Source organism: Sesamum indicum, linkage group LG6 (assembly GCF_026168435.1).
Source record: "Sesamum indicum cultivar Baizhima isolate 11 linkage group LG6, ASM2616843v1, whole genome shotgun sequence".
Taxonomy (NCBI): domain Eukaryota; kingdom Viridiplantae; phylum Streptophyta; class Magnoliopsida; order Lamiales; family Pedaliaceae; genus Sesamum; species Sesamum indicum.
In genome coordinates, this window is record NC_142662.1 from 25,565,169 (window position 1) to 25,582,917 (window position 17,749).

General features: G+C 34.3%; 2 protein-coding genes across 3 annotated transcripts; one reads left to right on the top strand and one right to left on the bottom strand.

The window, feature by feature from the left end:
* The first annotated feature begins 4,516 nt into the window (after positions 1 to 4,516).
* CPUorf7 (transcription factor bHLH155-like protein) lies at positions 4,517 to 12,198 on the top strand. Of its 2 annotated transcripts, XM_088881854.1 has the most exons (11): positions 4,523 to 5,572; positions 6,444 to 6,605; positions 6,939 to 7,023; positions 7,488 to 7,529; positions 7,901 to 7,960; positions 8,618 to 8,734; positions 8,885 to 10,036; positions 10,136 to 10,237; positions 11,169 to 11,309; positions 11,522 to 11,647; positions 11,889 to 12,198. In XM_088881854.1, the coding sequence occupies exons 1-11, from the start codon at positions 5,478 to 5,480 to the stop codon at positions 11,967 to 11,969; spliced, it is 2,163 nt and encodes a 720-aa protein (XP_088737980.1). In that variant the 5' UTR covers positions 4,523 to 5,477; the 3' UTR covers positions 11,970 to 12,198. The 2 variants fall into 2 exon arrangements, with proteins under 2 accessions (XP_088737981.1, XP_088737980.1); XM_088881855.1 differs by lacking the exon at positions 11,889 to 12,198 and having other exon boundaries at positions 4,517 to 5,572; positions 11,188 to 11,309.
* Positions 12,199 to 14,677: 2,479 nt separating this feature from the next.
* LOC110012121 (1-aminocyclopropane-1-carboxylate oxidase homolog 1-like) lies at positions 14,678 to 16,351 on the bottom strand. The gene is made up of 3 exons (XM_088881994.1): positions 15,719 to 16,351; positions 15,301 to 15,622; positions 14,678 to 15,188 (listed from the first exon to the last, which is right to left on the bottom strand). Exons 1-3 carry the CDS (start codon positions 16,225 to 16,227, stop codon positions 14,934 to 14,936), a joined length of 1,086 nt encoding a protein of 361 aa, XP_088738120.1. The 5' UTR covers positions 16,228 to 16,351; the 3' UTR covers positions 14,678 to 14,933.
* Positions 16,352 to 17,749: the final 1,398 nt, after the last annotated feature.

The window sequence follows — 17,749 nt, forward strand, 5'->3', positions numbered from 1 at the left end:
ACCAAAAGTGATAATCCCGTGATTAATTGGACCAAAAGTGAAAAGGCCCTTACCATACAAAGAATGATATTTTCCCTCCTTCTAAAATTGCAGAGTGCTATTTATACATGTAGAATAATCCAGTTACGCTGAAAAATATAAAATTACCATTTTAACCAACTACCAACCACTTCCATGTAATTGTGGTTTACTCACTAATAGGTAATTTTGTAATTTCACATATTTTGCCCTCTATTTTATTCTTATTCCCCATCATATAGAAAATTTGGAAAGTTGGGCTTTCAAATCCAAGTGCAAAAAGTGAGTCTTTTATTTAAAAAAAAATAAAATACTACACCATACTTGGTTATAATTTATATATATATTAAATTTGAATGAGGAGCCCTACACAATTGTTGGCTCATGTATGATAATTAGAATGGCAATACATAATAATGAATTTACTCAATGGGCACTTGAAGATGTTATTTTTTTTCTAACATATATAAAGGGCAAAAGGTGTTGAGGAATGATTGTCCTTTGTCTCTTTGTACTCATACCATTTCTTATTTTATGTGGTATTTATTTTTATATTATCAACATAATGCACAACACATTATTAGGAAAAATAAGCGTGGAGGTGAGAAATATTAGAAAATTAATATCATTTTAATTAAACAGCCTTTTTATAATATATATAATTATAAATTTTATTTATTCAGGATAAATTAATTATGTGAATAATTTATAATTACTCATATAAATGACTTATAACTCCCGAGACCTGTTCTAATCATAATGACTGGAACCTCAAAAGTGGTAAGAAAGTATTGGAATAATTTTTTATCAAACAATTACACAGCCCATACTCTTCATTTCCTATTCTAGAACAGTGTATTACACTCATGGTAAGGTAATCCAATCATTATGACTCAGGTTATATTTGGATCGGTGGATTTGGAAGTATAGATTTCGAGTCTCTAGTAACAATTTTCTCGGATAATTTTGAATCCAAATTATTTCAAAATTTCCACCTCTAAATTCAAGTCGTATTTTGTTGAACAGTGATGTATTTCAAAATCTTGTAGTATAGAGTCATTCGCAATTATTTTTTTCAAATTCTTCCATCAATCTGACTGCAAATAATTTTAGGATAAATTGCAGTTACCTCCCTTGAAGTTTGACATAATTACGAATATTCCCTCGTTGTTTGAAAAATTGTGAGTACCCCCTCAAATAAAAAATAATTAGGTACCTTCGGATTAGGTGAAAATTACTATTTTATCATTGTTGAATAAAAAAATAAAAAAAAATTAAGGGTGGATAAAATAAATAATACATAAAGTATATAAATCCATAAAAATATTAATTAAGAAAAATGTAAGATTATAATACATAATTTAAAAGAATATTTTGATCAGCTCACGATAAAAATTGGATAAAAATTTAACGGAGTCTAACGGAATGAATTTGTTGTTATACGGACATTAAAATCAACGAATTATTTATAATTTTTTAAATAATAATAAAATATTTATAATTACAATAAACTTCAAATAAATAATTGTGATTTATCCTAATTTGAATTACCTGTGTAAAAACCCAACCAGATAGGACCAGACAAATTCAATCTTTATTAACAACAATATCAAAATTTTAATCAATTATTTGGCATGTCATCATGTGACGTTTTCTCTTTCCACTTTGTGAATGTCCTAGAAATTAACCCACTTAATTCACCAACACAACCATTATTTTTCCTAATAAATTAAGGAGGTAAAAGAATATAAGAAAATGACTAGAAAATCATCATTAATAACCATAATCACTTCCCCCAGACAACAATGATAATTGCTATATATTGTCTCATTGCTGTAATATTTTGTCTAATTTTATGACTAACATTTATTACATCAATCTCTAAGTATTTGGCGTTATTAAAATTTTAATTCTTAATATTGGTCGTGTTGTTTAGGCTCCTATTATTTAAAAATATTGTATATAAAATAATTATATTTTTGCTGCACATTTGAAAAATAATATAAAGTTCCATTTGGAGTATTCTTTTAAATAATTTGATAACTTTGATTTTTTTAAATATATTACAAAAATAAATATAATAATTGAAGGGTAAAACTATATCCTATTCGAACTTTTGGGGTATAATTTGATTAAAATTCAATGAGTATTCTATTGAGTAAAATAAGAGTAACATATAGAGGAGTTATTATATATGAATCTATATTGGACGAAACATATCCGTTACACTTAATTTAGCGAGAAAATGTCAAGAATCGTCCCGTAAATTTATATTTAAAATCATATAAATTGTGGTTTAAAATTCATAAAAATGACACAAAAATCTCCACAAATACTTATACAATAATGTTAAAACAAAATAATTACAGTGGAGAAAAAGAGGATAGAGATGAAATGTGGACTAAGGCACAAAAGCTGGTGAGTTGGTGTACCAATCATTACAATTTTTCAAATCCCACAAAAACATAGTTGGCTGGTTCATAATTTAAAAAATAAAATAAAATAATATTGTAAAAATGATGTAGACACACGTTTCATATTTGCAATAGATGAGTAGTTTGAGTGGTTTATAAGTTTCAGAACTTTCTCATTTAGCAAGACACGTTTTCAACTCAAATCATAAAACTCATAAAAAAAGTAAAAACAGATAATACTTTACGCAATGGAGCATCGATGACTCCGCATCCAGCATCACCAGAGGGAGTGAGACAATTGCAAATGAGGTGGTGTTGAGTGTCACAACTTTTAGCAGTAAAAATGATTGTTGAAAAGGGGTTTTGGAGGGTAAGTTGATGGAGTAAGGGGAAAAAGAGGGATTGGAGTGTGATGGGAAGATAAGAAGCATTTTCTTCCCACACACATGATGTTGTTTGCCATATATGTGGACTATAACTCAAAAGCCCCCTTCTCATTTTTAATCATGGACTCACTAATATAATGTGATTTTACTCATCTCCACTTTTATCACTTTGCTATTAAATTAATTATTAAAATTTGATTCTTCCAACTTTATTTAGATTTGTTGTGAATCAATAATGTTATTAATTTGTCCTCCAATTCATTTTGATATTAATCATGATGGCCCCTGTGAGTCGTACAACATAATATTTTTTTTATTTTGATCCGAATGAGTCAACTCAACTTCAGTATTATTTTGGTTTTAATAGTGAAATAATTTCAGTAAGTGAGCTGAATATTGTTGTTTAGTAATGTGGCGAATTTATTTTTATATTTTGAGCAGTAATATAATTATCCGACTTTTATCAAGATTTATTTATTATCCATAGAAGACAAATTTACTCGTGCTCCCTATCGATAAGTGAGGTTACGAAACCTTATCATCAACAAAAATTCATCTTAAAATTCAATTCACTTACCATTGGACTAATAATTTGCTGGTTATCTATAAAATTTTACGATAATATTAAGAAAAAATTATTATGTTTTTAATGATTTGCGAATGCGAAAATAATAATTTAGTTAATTATATTAATTAATCAAAAGAATCGTGTGAAAAACCTACAATACTAATCATTACCCCCACAAAAATCCACAATTATGTCAATCCATTTTGTTATTGTGATGGGTTATAATGACTTTACATGTTGAAATTGAACCACATAAGCATATATAATGTAGCTATTTTTGAAATATTACTAACATATAAAACCAGCAATATCTATACTATTATAAAAGAAAATACATTATCATATTAATTTTTAAATATCTAAATTTATCTTTAATTCTACTTTTTTTTTTAAAAAAATAATTGTAATAGTAATTTTAATATTTTTCATAATTTCACAATTATATTTTTTCTCCACGACCCACTACTCCACATTCTTATATCACATTTCTTTTTCATATTTTAAAAAAAAAATAGAATTATTCAAGAAATTATCTAAAAGTATGCAAATCATCCAACATAGATAGAATTTATTTTTTTGCACTTCGCTAAAGATGTATGTATGAATACTCCACTGGCCATTGCATTAGGGTTGCTTTTGAATCAAATAGAATACGTCATTGTTCAGGTTTATTTGAATTATTATCAAGATTAAAATAATATGTTTGAATTTGAATTGATTATTAAACTAATTGAACGTAAACGAGTTTTAATTGTATCAGACACGAGTCAATTTCGAATAATTATATTATTTAGTGTATTTTATTATTTTTGTATAATTCAAAATTGAATTTGAGTCGAGCTGGCAAGCTTATCGAACAAAAAATATTATTTGATTTATTAAACTTAAGAAAAATGGAATTTGAATGAATTATTATTGTTCGATTTTAATCTAATTTCAAGTAGTATGATTTATTTTGAACCCTAGATTGCATTACATTATTGAAGGAAAAGATGGAAAAGAAGCAACAAAGGGACATTGGGGGGGGGGGGGGGGTATAAAGGACATTTGAGATTATGCGGCGAAAGGCGATGGTGCATGATGCGCACCAGTCGTAGATTAGAATACGGCACTGTGCATTCGACAAAAGGCTGAACTCTGTTCTTTTTTGTATAAAAAGGCAGGCTTTTGAGTTCGGAAAAATGGAGAGAAAACCATTGAGTTGATCTGATCCCAAATCTTTCCTCTTTAAACAGAAACCACTGCAGTTTTTCAGGTGCTCTTTCTCTGAAATTTCGAGGTATTGTTTAACTTTAAGGATTTGTTTCTTGAAATGCAAATGGCAGCAAAAGCAGTTGTTTTCCAGAGTTTCTTTACTGAGCGCCGAAGGTACTCTTCTGAAGCAGTTTACTGTTAGAATTAACCCCAGAACAATCCCCTTTTTTAGTTTTATATTCCTTTTTTCTCAAGGAGTTGTGTTCCGGATCAGTGGCAGTTTATATATACATATATAAGAAGAAGAAGAAGAAAGAAGCAAATGGAGCGCTTAATGTCGTTTGATATACGTTAACAAGGGCATCTTTTATTGGTTTCTTTGATGTTCTGAATATCTCAGAAGGGTTCATTAAAATTTTCACGTAGTTGAAGTGTTTTGTTTACAATAGATTGATTGTGGGTCGTGATTGATTTTTTTTTCCTCTCACTTTCGTGGGAAGCGATTTCAGGAGAGATTGTTATAAGGTTTTCTGTGAGATTTCTTGAACTTGAAGGATATACTATGGTGAACATGGAAAATTATCTGATTAAGGTTTTCTGTGCTGGTTCTTGTTGCAACTTGGTGAGTTAGTTTAAGGTAGTGTGTAGTTTGGTTTCTAGTAGTTTGTGGAAGTGGGAGAGAAGATGGGGATAGATGATAGAATGTTGCTGCCAACCGTGGGTCCCCCAATAAAGAGAAAGTTGAGAAGGAAACAAGCTGGAAGAGGATCTTACAGAGGGAGCTAGGATTTGAAATTGTTAAACAAGAAGGGGGTGGACTAGGGATTTAATTGGGTTTTGTTCCAAATTAGGGTTGGGTGTTTGTGATTAGGAATTTGCTCACTGGGAGAAGGAAAGATGGGAAGCCGATTGCAGCAAGTGCTCAGGGGCCTTTGTCTCAACACTGGTTGGAAATATGCTGTTTTCTGGAAATTAAGGCACCGAGCAAGGATGTAAGTTCCTTATTTTTGCTCTCTGACTTGAATTGTTATACAAAACTGGTAATCTTTATAAAGCAAACAAGTGTAGGAAAAGTTTTGTTAGATATTATACAGTAAGTATTTGAACATTTAAATTCTACGGATACATGGTTATGGGCACACATATGTGGGTCTATACGACGTATGATCATGTGATCACACATGTGTATTTTTAATGATATAGAGGATCTGGTGTTGTTACATGTTCCCTTCTGCTGAACAAAGTAGGTTGTAAGAAAATTCGGAAGTTACAATCGTTGTTATCTTGTAGGTTATACAGTGTTGATGAACTATGAACTTTCTGTCTTCTCAGCATCACTCTTTTGAAGCTTACAGGTTTAGGATAATTCAACAAACAAAGAAATTGTTCTACAAATGCCTCTATGGTGAAAAGAGGTTGAAGTGCAATAACTAAGCTGCAAACAGAAATTGGCGTCGATTGTTAGATGGAGATACCACAAAATATATTAACTTACTGTTTGTCAGATAAACTTATGGGAGAGTTAAACTGGAAGCTTAACTAACACAATTGCTTATGGTTAAAAAGGTTTATACATTTTAAGCTTTTAAGTAATCCTTTCAGTGGGCAAAAAATAACTCAAATGAAGTTGCTCCATTTTCATGAAAAAAGAATTACATACTTTTCAAGAGAAGTCTTATATCCCCAGAATTTCATGTCAAATGCTACCTTATGGAAGCTGCTTTTTGGACTAAAAGATAAAAAAAAAATGTAGAGTATGATTCTTCTGAAGGAATTTTCATGAGTGGTTATATTATGGAGATTGGTATTTTTAATTATTAGAAAATGATTTACTCTGTTTTCTTGAAATCAAATTTGATGCAGGATGTTTACATGGGAGGATGCGTATTATGACAGTAACCAATACCCCGACAAGATGTGGTCCAATGCGACAGCATGCAGCATGAATGAGGGTTCTTATTCACATGATCCTTTAGGATTAGCTGTGGCAAAGATGTCATATCAAGTATATTCTCTGGGGGAAGGGTATGTCGCTTATCATCATATAAATTAAACATCATTGATGCTCTTTTTGTTGCTTCATATCTCTGTTTCGCCACATTTTAAATTAGGATTAACTTAAAATGCGTGAAGCCAATACTTGCTTGTGACAACATTAATATTGATATATCGTTATGAACTATGATTTTACCAGTGAGCGTTGTAGCGGGTTTCTTCTACTTATCTGCAAAAATATGACTCTACATCTATGTATATGTCTATATATGCATACATATGCTACATGTATGTTTAGTTTCTTCTCCTTTTTCTTTTTTCTCCTTTTTTCTCTTTTTTGACATTTCATTTTTGGCTGGATAGGGTTGTTGGACAAGTGGCAGTTTCTGGGAAGCATTCATGGATATTTTTGGATCAGATTGTTGTTGATTCTTCCTCCTCATCCGAGGTAGATCTATGCAACCTTTGTGTAATTAAGGGATGAATTCTGTTCTGTCCCTTCTAGCCCAGAGTTATTTGGTGCTACCGTGCAAGAATGACATGTTTTGGTCAGACTTGACTTGGAGTATATTATATAAGAGACTGTTTGCCTTACTTTATCTTTTCAGCTTAAGAATGAATAGTTATTCAGTACAGATATGGGTCTAGGTGTTTCTATTAGATGTGAGTGTTTTAATTAGTATTGACCAGAAAAAGAAAGGTTTACATACATGAAATGCTTATTTGGTTTCAAGATGTTTGGTTACATTGAGAATGCCTATTTCCTTCTTAAAACATTTGTCCCTGGTATGTAACAACCTGGAGCTGGAATGTAGGGCATAAAAATCGGATTAAGATAAATGGTGTGATCCTTGTTGCAGTGTTCTTATATGTCTCGATTTCATTCTAATTGGAAAAATTTGTGCTGTCCAGCTCTTTGGTGGGTGGCAAACACAGTTTTCAGCTGGCATTAAGGTAGATCTCTTATCCTATTTGTTTTTAATTTTCTCTTAATTTGTTGTTCAATATGGTTTCTATCTATACACTGAAGCTTTAGGGGCAAAGTAATTTAAGGTTTTGTGTAATTAGCTATGCGTGATTGATATATGCTCAACTTGAGGGGGAGCATTATAAGTTTTGGTAGGATTTGTGCATATCCCCTATGCCTTAGGATTCTTATACTTGGCATAGTGTTCATTGATTGTAATTACCTAAACCCCATCTCTATGTATTAGAGATCAGTTTCTCTCATAATGCGTACATCCTATTCCTTTCCTCTCATCTACACTGTAGTTTGTGTGAACCTGAACTAGGATAATGCTTAATAGGAGATTTTCATTTTGCAGACCATTGCAGTTGTGGCTGTCATTCCACATGGAGTTGTACAACTAGGCTCTCTACATAAAGTATGTGACCTATTACTCAATGTTCTATTTTCATTTCTTAGCATTTATTCTTTCTGTTATGCCAGGTACAGGATAAATTCTGCAGATACATCTACTGATTTTTCTTACAATTCATGTTTATATAAGGGGCAAATTTCAGAACAAAAGAAGCAACTTGCAGTTGCTTCATATAATTGGTATTGTATTGATGAATAAGGAATTTTCTTATGCTATATAACAAGGTGTATATTTAACTGGTCATTTGTATTTGATATGATGGTGGACTGTTATCTGAATTTTCTACTTGTTGCTGATTGTGAAAAAGTTGGATATAATCATTTTCCATCCTGCAGTATCCTTTATATGTAGTTATTCTGGTGATAACAAAATTGATTTGGTTATAATAATATGCCTGCCATTCAAATTAGCAACAGTCAGCCTTCTACTTCAAAATATAAAGATATCTTGTCGTGCAAGTGCATACAGCAACTTCTAGATAGTTCAACCAGGCTAACAGAAAGATATACAAATAAGTTTTAATTTTCTTCTGCTGTATTATTCAATATCACTGTATATTATCCTTATTGATGACATAAATGCCAGGCCTTGTCTGAAAGAAAACACAATATTTTACCTATAAGTCACTGATTACACATATTTCATTTTTGAGTTGATCAGATTGCTGAGGATTTGAAGCTGGTCGACCATATTAGAAATGTTTTTGTTGAGCTGCAAGATTCCTTAGTAGGTTGTATTCCCAGTTCAATAATAAGTAACACAGAGAATTCTTGTCTGGTGACTCTCTCTCTCTCTCTCTCTCTCTCTCTCACTCACTCACTCACTCACTCACTCACTCTCAGACCACATACACCCACTCTGCTATATATGAATTGAATGCACAAGTATTTGTTCTCCGCGCTCTCATATTGTTGCATTCCTTGCCAGTCAGCTACCTGCACAAGAATTTCAGATCCAGCTGTTCATGACTGCGTAGCTAGATTAAAGGGATCTTTTCATGAGGATGAGGAAAGTTTGTGGTCTCAGTTATTTCCACCTCTTGGGGGATTTGGGAATCATTCTCATAATGTCCCTAAAATGGGGAGCCTTTCAAATAGAACTCTTAGAATGAAGATGCATGAAAGCGCTGATCGCACAATATCCGAGAATGAAATTTCACTTCCCTCTAGTTCTGGAATTATTCTTGCAAGGCAACCGCGGCAAGAAGAGATGGAATCTCTCGACAGTATGAACTATGGTGCAGAGATGAATGATTTCAGGGATTTAGGAAAAAGATCAGAAATCACGAGAACGACTCATGCTGAGAACGCTAGGACTGGTAAATCTGATTTACGTAATGCCACCCTCCATGCTGATGGTTCTCAAATGGTCCCATCCAATCTTCCTTTAGAGATGGTTGGCTCTCCAGCTTTCCAGGATAAAGGTGATATTCATGATCTGGAATTTCCAAACCTGCAGTTGCATCAAGATTTTGAGAACCTAGAACTACCGACCAAATCTGATTGTGTTGACATGCGGATATCGCCTTTCAGTTTTTGCGCTGGCTATGAGCTGTATGAAGCCTTGGGACCTTCTTTCCAGAAGAAGAATGATTGTGTCTGGGAAGCAGGAAAAACTGGTTCTGATATGGCTGTTGAGATTTCTGAGGGAATGGGCAGTTGCAGTCTGCTGATGGAGAACTCTGATATGCACCTTCTGGATGCCGTGGTGGCCAAAGTTAGTCATAAGGGAGGTGACACAGAAAGTGAGAAATCATGCCGTGACACAGGGGAATCTCTCTTGACTGCTGAAAAAACTCCATGCACGAGTATAGGTACAATTAGTTCAGCAGGATACTCATTTGAGCGAGACACGTCAAGTAGTTTGAACTCAATGACACGCGGTGTTGAGTCTTTAAAAGGTTTTTCATCAACCAGTTCCAGTAGAGGGAGTGAACATTTGGAGAGGCCCCGAGAAGCCGCTAAGATAAATAAAAAGAGAGCTAGGCCTGGTGAAAGTTGTAGGCCAAGGCCAAGGGACAGGCAGTTGATCCAAGATCGAATAAAGGAATTGCGGGAGCTTGTTCCCAATGGATCAAAGGTGATATCCACCACCCATACTTTGTGCTCATGACCCTTCTCTTCTTTTTTTTTTGGTAACTTTTGATGTGTTATCTGCTGAAATTTCTGAATGACACAGTGCAGTATTGATTCACTACTTGAACGGACAATTAAACACATGCTCTTTTTGCAAAGCGTTACCAAACATGCAGAAAAGCTACATAAATGCTCCGCATCAAAGGTAATGATTGCTCCATCCAAGATCATTTTTTCCAGTGTGGAAATTCTCTTGTTTCTTTCAATTTTTGGCAATTTACCCATCTGGGCTGGAGAGTTTCTAGTTTGCAATGTGTGTGTGTTTGGTGGTGCTGTTGGGGGGGGGGGGGTTTGAGCTGGAGATATGCATGAACAAGAAAGGCTTTACCTTTAAACATTTTTTTCCTGTTGAGCTGTCCATGGATGAATCACGGTCTGGTTTGTCTGCCTTTCTGAACTGAACTTGATATTCTCTATGGGTTTACGTTTAATAACTTCTCTGGGAATTTAAGCTGGCAGATTATCTTGTGGTTCAACTGATGATAGCCTATGCATTCAACATTTACGAGAATAAATGAAAATGGCATGTACAATTTTTAATATGAATGTGCAACCTTTTTGTGAAGATAAGCTGTACAGGTAGTTGTTTTTGAGCGATTGATAGTTTATTCTTCCACTTGCACTTGCATTTTACGTTCCACTTGCTGTGCGCTCCTATTTCATGATCAGCTGTCTATGAGAATGTTTGCGTAATGTGTATGCACGAACTATGATGATGTCCTGTTTTTCTGCTTTTAAACAACAGATTTTATTCATTCTGGACTCCACGTATGTTGAGTAGTTGGATTTGGTCAAGGCGATGAAAATGATTTTTGAACTTGAATCTGAACCACTTAACGTCATCTTTGTGAAGTTAAATTGTTTTCTTTCTGGGCGGAAAATTAGAAAAATTAGGTCTTTTATTCCAAGTTCTTTAGTGAAATAATAATTTTGTTATCCCATCTTCAGTCATAATTCTGGCAAAATATTGTAACATGAATATCAGAAAATTTAATGCTTGCCAGATTCAGTAAAATCAAATTTTCAGTATTGTTTATGCTACGTTTTTATTTAGCAAAAAAATTGTGATTTTTCAGTTGCTTGACAAGGACACAGGTATGCGAAGGTTTTCCAGTTGCGAACAGGGATCAAGCTGGGCCGTGGAAGTGGGAAATAACCAAAAAGTTTGCCCAATAATAGTGGAGAATATAAGCATGAATGGGCATATGCTGGTTGAGGTAATGACTCTTTTGAGGACTTGCACATGTTTTCTGCTTGCCAAGAATGAGAACTTCATTGTTTACAAGAATGAAATAGAAAATTTTCATTTACAAAAGAAAGTGAAAAGGCCCAACTTCTGAGAGTTGGCATATATAGCATGAGCGTCTGCGAGACAAAACATATATATCTTATATTCTAATCTTCACAATTGCCTACTTGCTTGATGCAGATGTTATGTGAAGAGTGCAGCCAGTTTCTTGAAATAGCAGAAACCATCCGAAGCTTGGGTCTAACCATCTTGAAAGGTGTTTCAGAAGCCTATGGAAATAAGACGTGGATGTGCTTCGTGGTTGAGGTACACATCTAACTGTAACGAGAATGACCAAAAGAACATCTACACAACACTCAATAGATGTAGATAGATCGAATAATAAGTTTTTAGGATTGAAACTTTGTTTCTTGTAGATAATTGATCAGGGACACGTAGAATAAGCTCTCTGAACTTTCAGTATCTATGACTGATTGTGCTACATTATTTTACTATCGGAGAATTCTAATGATACATGTAGCTATGTGTCTAATATATTGCTTTCCAGGCGCAAAACAACCGAAGTATGCACCGGATGGATGTCTTATGGTCGCTAATGCAACTTTTGCAGCCTAAAACCTCTACTTAGATCTTCCCATGAGTGATTCTCATGTCTGACTTATGAGCCGGATGGGCCTTGATGTATTCTCCGCAATGATTGTTGTAGCTCTGTGACTGCTTGAATCTATTGTCGGGGCTTTCCAATCAACGCACTTTTGACTGGTTTTCTTTATTTTCTTTTCTTAGTGTTGTCAAATATAGCTTGTAACATCATGTGTTCTTTATCTTCTCCAATGTCGATTGAGCGTGATTATTTCTCTTTGGTTTTCCTAGTTCTATTTTTGTCGCAATGCTATTGCTTCCGCGCATGTAATTTATGCACTCTTTTTGGTTGTATTGTTGATTTCTTTCTCCACGGCGAATGCAATTAGGGGGTGTTTGCAAACCAAATAAGTGTTAAGGAAAAGCTGAAACGAATATTTTGTTTTCTTTTTACAATTTTTGCTTTTAAATTACTTGAATCTTTTTACGAAACGTGTAATATTTAACAGATTTTTTCTGTAAGCTCACTGAATACTGATGCAGGTCGCACAATTTTGGGATCTGGTTGTTGGACTTGGTACCTTGGGGTCGGGTCGCTAAATCCCTTATTGAGCTCCCTACGAGTAGATCTTGAGAACAGAACGAACGTTAGTTTTGTTGGGTAACTCCCAGCTAAGGCCCTCCAATGTCTGAGTTAGAAAAAAAAGGTGGGTCGAATGCGATCAAGAGAGAACGAATGAAATCAAGAAAACGTAATAAATGCATTTGCCTAAATATTCATAAATGCCAGTATTTATAGTTGTACAATATCGCATGATTGAGTGTCATGATCATCTGGGTGATCTGACATTAGGTGATCCAATGGTTGGCAAGGTGGGCAAGTTCCATGGATCCAGGTCAGACGGGTCGCCCAACACGCGTCTTCACATGCGGATCCTTCCATTAGTAGTAAATTGCTTAAAAAAATAGGGGCATTTTGATCCTTTAGTAAATTACCCTCATCAAATACAATTTGAAATTTCGTAATAATCATATTTTACTACATAAAACTAGTTCTTAATTAACAACCCCCCCCCCCCCCCCCCCCCGGGTCTTTTTTCTCTTTTTTCATGGAAGTTACATATAAATGTTTCTAGAAATCGATATATGGTTTACTATGTAGAAAATAGTATTTTTTTGTAAGCTCATGAGATATAGAAGTGCAATCTTTTACCTAAATTTGCGCGACTTCACGGAAATGGAGAAAACTCCAGAATTTTTAAATTAATTTTTTTCTCCATATGAAAGCAAACATTTAGAGATTTTTAGAACTAAACCAAATATTATAGGAAATTGAAATGTCTTTGTCGATTTAATTTAGCGACAATCCATGTTTCTTAATTTCCGATCTTAAGTCAGCTCAATTCATTACATCTCAAGCAAAATTAGGATTTATGTTCCTAAACTTGAATTTGTATTCAAAAATTAAATTTTTTATGGAATTTTTATGATTTTGCAGATGTTACTTTTCCAAAACTCTGTATGAATTAACTTTTAGCAAAAAAAAAAAAAAATCGATTTTATTTTACTAGAACTATATGTATGCACACAGACTTCATTTTAAGAGATTTTTGTTGAACTTTTTCTACAAAATGGAACTACATATTTATAGAAAAATATTTTAAAATGGATTATATATATATGAAACCATAAACAAAAATTTAGTTAAAAAATATATTTCACCAACTTTTGTTATAGTCCAAATATTTATTATAAATATGAATTAAAGGTGCTACATACAATTTGCCATAGGACAAAAGTTGGCTGTCGGCACATTTCAAACCCCAACTCTCGGCTTTGCTGCATTGTGTAATTGAATCCCTAAACAAGAGTAAAAAAAAACTATACGAGCATAAAAGAACTTTTAATATTTTATCACTAAATTAATTAAACAAAATAAAACAATACATTAATTCACACAATTTTTTTTATACTTGAGAAATAGGACCTACGAAACAAAGCATTAACACTCCGACACTTAAGTTAATCCTGAATTTAAGAAAAAATAAATATAGAAATAAATTGTAATGAGAAATTGGGATGAAAATAAGAATATCGCAAGCAAAATATGGCCTAGAGTATGAGTAAAGAGTTGCAAAAAAAACAACAAGGTGATTTCCAGATTCTTGAAAGGTTTTTCGTTGAGGGTGCTGTCTGTATTTATAGAAAAGGAGTCCTCTTCGCAGGTACACTACAGTGAGCTGCATGTTCGAGAAAGAAGACAAAGATCTGGGGATGGGCACGAACCTATCTCCTCGTTTACTTGAGCAGCATGTCTTTTGATTGAAGGAGTACTCCCTCTATATGAGGACTTGCTTCACAAGTAGTCCTTCTACGTCAAGTAGTTCAGTTTCTTGAGAGTACCTCTATTTTCCCGGACTGCGCTTTGAGGTCCAAAAGGCTTTGAACCAGGCTAACGTAGGCTTGCTTGGTACATTGAGCTTGCCTAGTATATTGGGCTTTTCTCTTGGATTGAGTCTAGTGTAATAGTCTTCCTTCTGGGTTGAGTCTGGTGATTTTTAAGCAGACCGTCCTCGTCATGGGTTGGTGGACCTGATTGGGCTTTAAATCTCTTCTTGGCCAGATGTTTTTTGGGCCAAGCCCATCAACAGGCATGTTATTTATTATTCCTTTATTTATTATCTATATAAGTAATAAGGAAAAAAAAGATAACCAGAATAAAATTAAAGACGAGCACATGGAGACGAAAGGAAGAAGCAAAACATTGTCACATTCATACATTATTAGTAATTAATTAAACGATTAACTCAAACGGGAGCAATAAGTACCAAAGTTCAATACAATGTTGAAGGAGAAACCCCTTAATATTTTATGACAAGGGGACCAACACGAGTATTTAATGTAGTACTTGACAAGTATTAGTCAAACACACCACACCAAATGCAAATTATAAACTATCCTAATTAATCGCCACGGGGCTTCATGGTATTGAAAATTCAAGAACATGAGTTCATCCAATCTTGTAATGAAGCAATGCCGTCTCAACCTTCTCGCCTTTTGTCTTGTAGTGTTGGATATAATCCCAGAACATGAATTCCCTGTATACGGCTGGATTTTCATCAGACAGAAGCTCTTTTATGGGAGCAAATGGCTTCCCTGCAGCCTTCATACTTGGATTGAAGAAGCACGCAACTGAAATCCTAGGTCCGACAGGCTGAGCCAGCACTCTGTGCTCCACGCTTATGAACTTGTCATTGCTAATAATCTATCAAGAACAACAACAAAAAAGATGCGGACGATGATATTAATTAATTAGTTCTGTAAACGATTTATAAATTTCTCAACATCGTATGCTTCAATCAGAAATTGGTTTCTACCTGCATGAGATCACCAATATTGGCAATAAGAGCTCCATGGACTGGAGGGATGTCGATCCAGTGATCATCGTGTAGAATTTGGAGGCCGCCGGTGCTGTCTTGCATGAGTAAGGTGAGAAAAGTTGTGTCTGAATGTTTTGGTGTGCCTAAGGTTTTGTCAGGCTCAGGACATTTCGGGTAATACAAACACGCCAGTGACTCACCTTTCATGCACTCTATGTTGGAAAGGTAATCGCTGGGAAGCCCCAGAGCCTCTGATAGCAATTCGGCCATGACTTCCCGGAGTTCAATCATGTATTTCACATATTGCTGCACCTCCTTCCTGCAAATTAGCGTTTACACAAACTGTTATGGCATTGTACTCCATTTGGAAAACAGAAAACAGTACAGTTTCTGCGCAAAATCAAATCTGAAATACCTGCAGGCTAAAGGTAAATCTTCGGGGTGGAGCTGATCATCGTTGAAAACGCAACTCAAGATATCCCTCCAACTGGCCGGATCATTTTCACGTGAAGGTAAGTTGCTGTTGAGCTTCACTTGTTTCCTGACATCAGATGAATACCAAGGCATCTTCTCTTCCGTTGGCTGCTCGTGGAACCGCTTCACGGCAGCCAACATGGCGTCCATTGTCTCCAGCGGAATCCCATGGTTCACTATCCTGAAAAACCCCCATTCTTGGGCAGCCTTGCTCATTTGCTCCACCACTTCACTCCGGCGTGCGCTCAGGCCCTGTAAGTCAATCGTGGGCAGATCCAGGTGCACAGCATCGAGCTTTGGGCTGCTCTGCAAAGTCTCCGGCGGGTGCTGGAAGAGTCTTGGGAGCTTAGTGACCCCGGAGTCCACCAGACCCTTAACACCAGCTTTTGTCTCAGCAAATTCTTTCAATTCTTTAGCCCAATCGTAATGCCCATTGCTGGAAACCGGCATTTTCAAGTTTGAGATCAGATAAGGGTGAAGAGAGAGAGAGAGAGAGTATATGGCTATATCTTAATATGTGCTAATGAGAAGAATTGTGTAGGATCAGGCAACTATATATACTAGTATAGGATGGAGAGGTTAATTAGCCATATATATATAGATACAACCATATTACATGCCCCATAGAACTTCCCAAAGCTACTGAGTTGAGTTCGGCCAACCAAAACTAATTATTTATTTAACAAGAAAGTCTGAATTCAAGTCTGATGACTTGTACATGTATGAACATTTACCACTTCTAATATTGTAATTTTTAAGTTAATTAGTATATTCAATTGATAAAACATTTTGCATGAAATTATCTATCTACTTAATTAATCATTATTATTTGAATATTATTCATAACAAAAAAAATGAATATTAGTTTATTTTACACAGAAATAAGATAAAATTTTCAATTAATTTTAATGAAAAATTATAAATTTACATTCCACAAGCTAAACCCTTTATAATTCTAGTCTCATTGTTTTCGAACTCACCACATCACGTCTCATAATTTCAAAATATTTGTGTTTTAGTCCCAAGTCTTAACTCCGTTGTATTTATGATGATAACATGTGCATGACATAAGTTCTATAAGTCTTCAGAAGATTTAAGACTGATCCTATTAAAAACTTATGAAATTAAAATTATAATTTTTTTAAAGTAATAAAATATAATATGACAAATTACAAAATAATAAAATCAAAAAATTAACTTGTGCGAAGCAGTTTTCCCCACCTTAGCATAGGAGCGGCCGAAAGCCGGACAGGATCCTCGGAAAACTGAGAAAGTGGGTAGCAATTGTTTAAGAGGGTGCAGTTTTCCTTGCAATAATTTTAGATTCGTTGCCAGCTAATTCCAAGAGGCATTAATCTTTATTAGGAATCGAAGGCAGGTTCAACGGAATTATATAGTAATCCACATGCTCACAACCCTATAATATTTTAACATATAAAAATCAACGTGAAGAGCACTCTCAACTATTATTTTTGACTCCATTCTCAACCAAAAACCTTATATTAATATAAAGATATTTGATGCATGTCTATTCTAAATTATTAAATTTGATTCAATCAGATCCGCACAACATAGAAAATTGTAAAACCGCAACATCAGCACTTTGATGTCAAAGTTATATAAGAGAAATATCAAAGGTTGTAATCTTAGAGTAGGTAAGAAAAATTGTACATAGGGGCATGGAGGATTTGAGTAGGCCACACTGTACAGTCCTTTACTATCTTAAAGTTGCAGTGCTATATGTAGTTATGTTATTGGTACATTTCTAATGTATTACTTTCCATGTGCAGAATAATCGAATTTAGTATGTACGTGATGGGCATCTGCTTAATAGAAAAATTCTTACTTAAATAAGATTTGGTGGATTAGAATCAATCACATACTGGCTGTTTAATTTAGTACTTAGTCAATACATCACACCAAATGCAATGAAAAAAACATGCTAATCGTACGTCATGCTTCATGGTGTTGG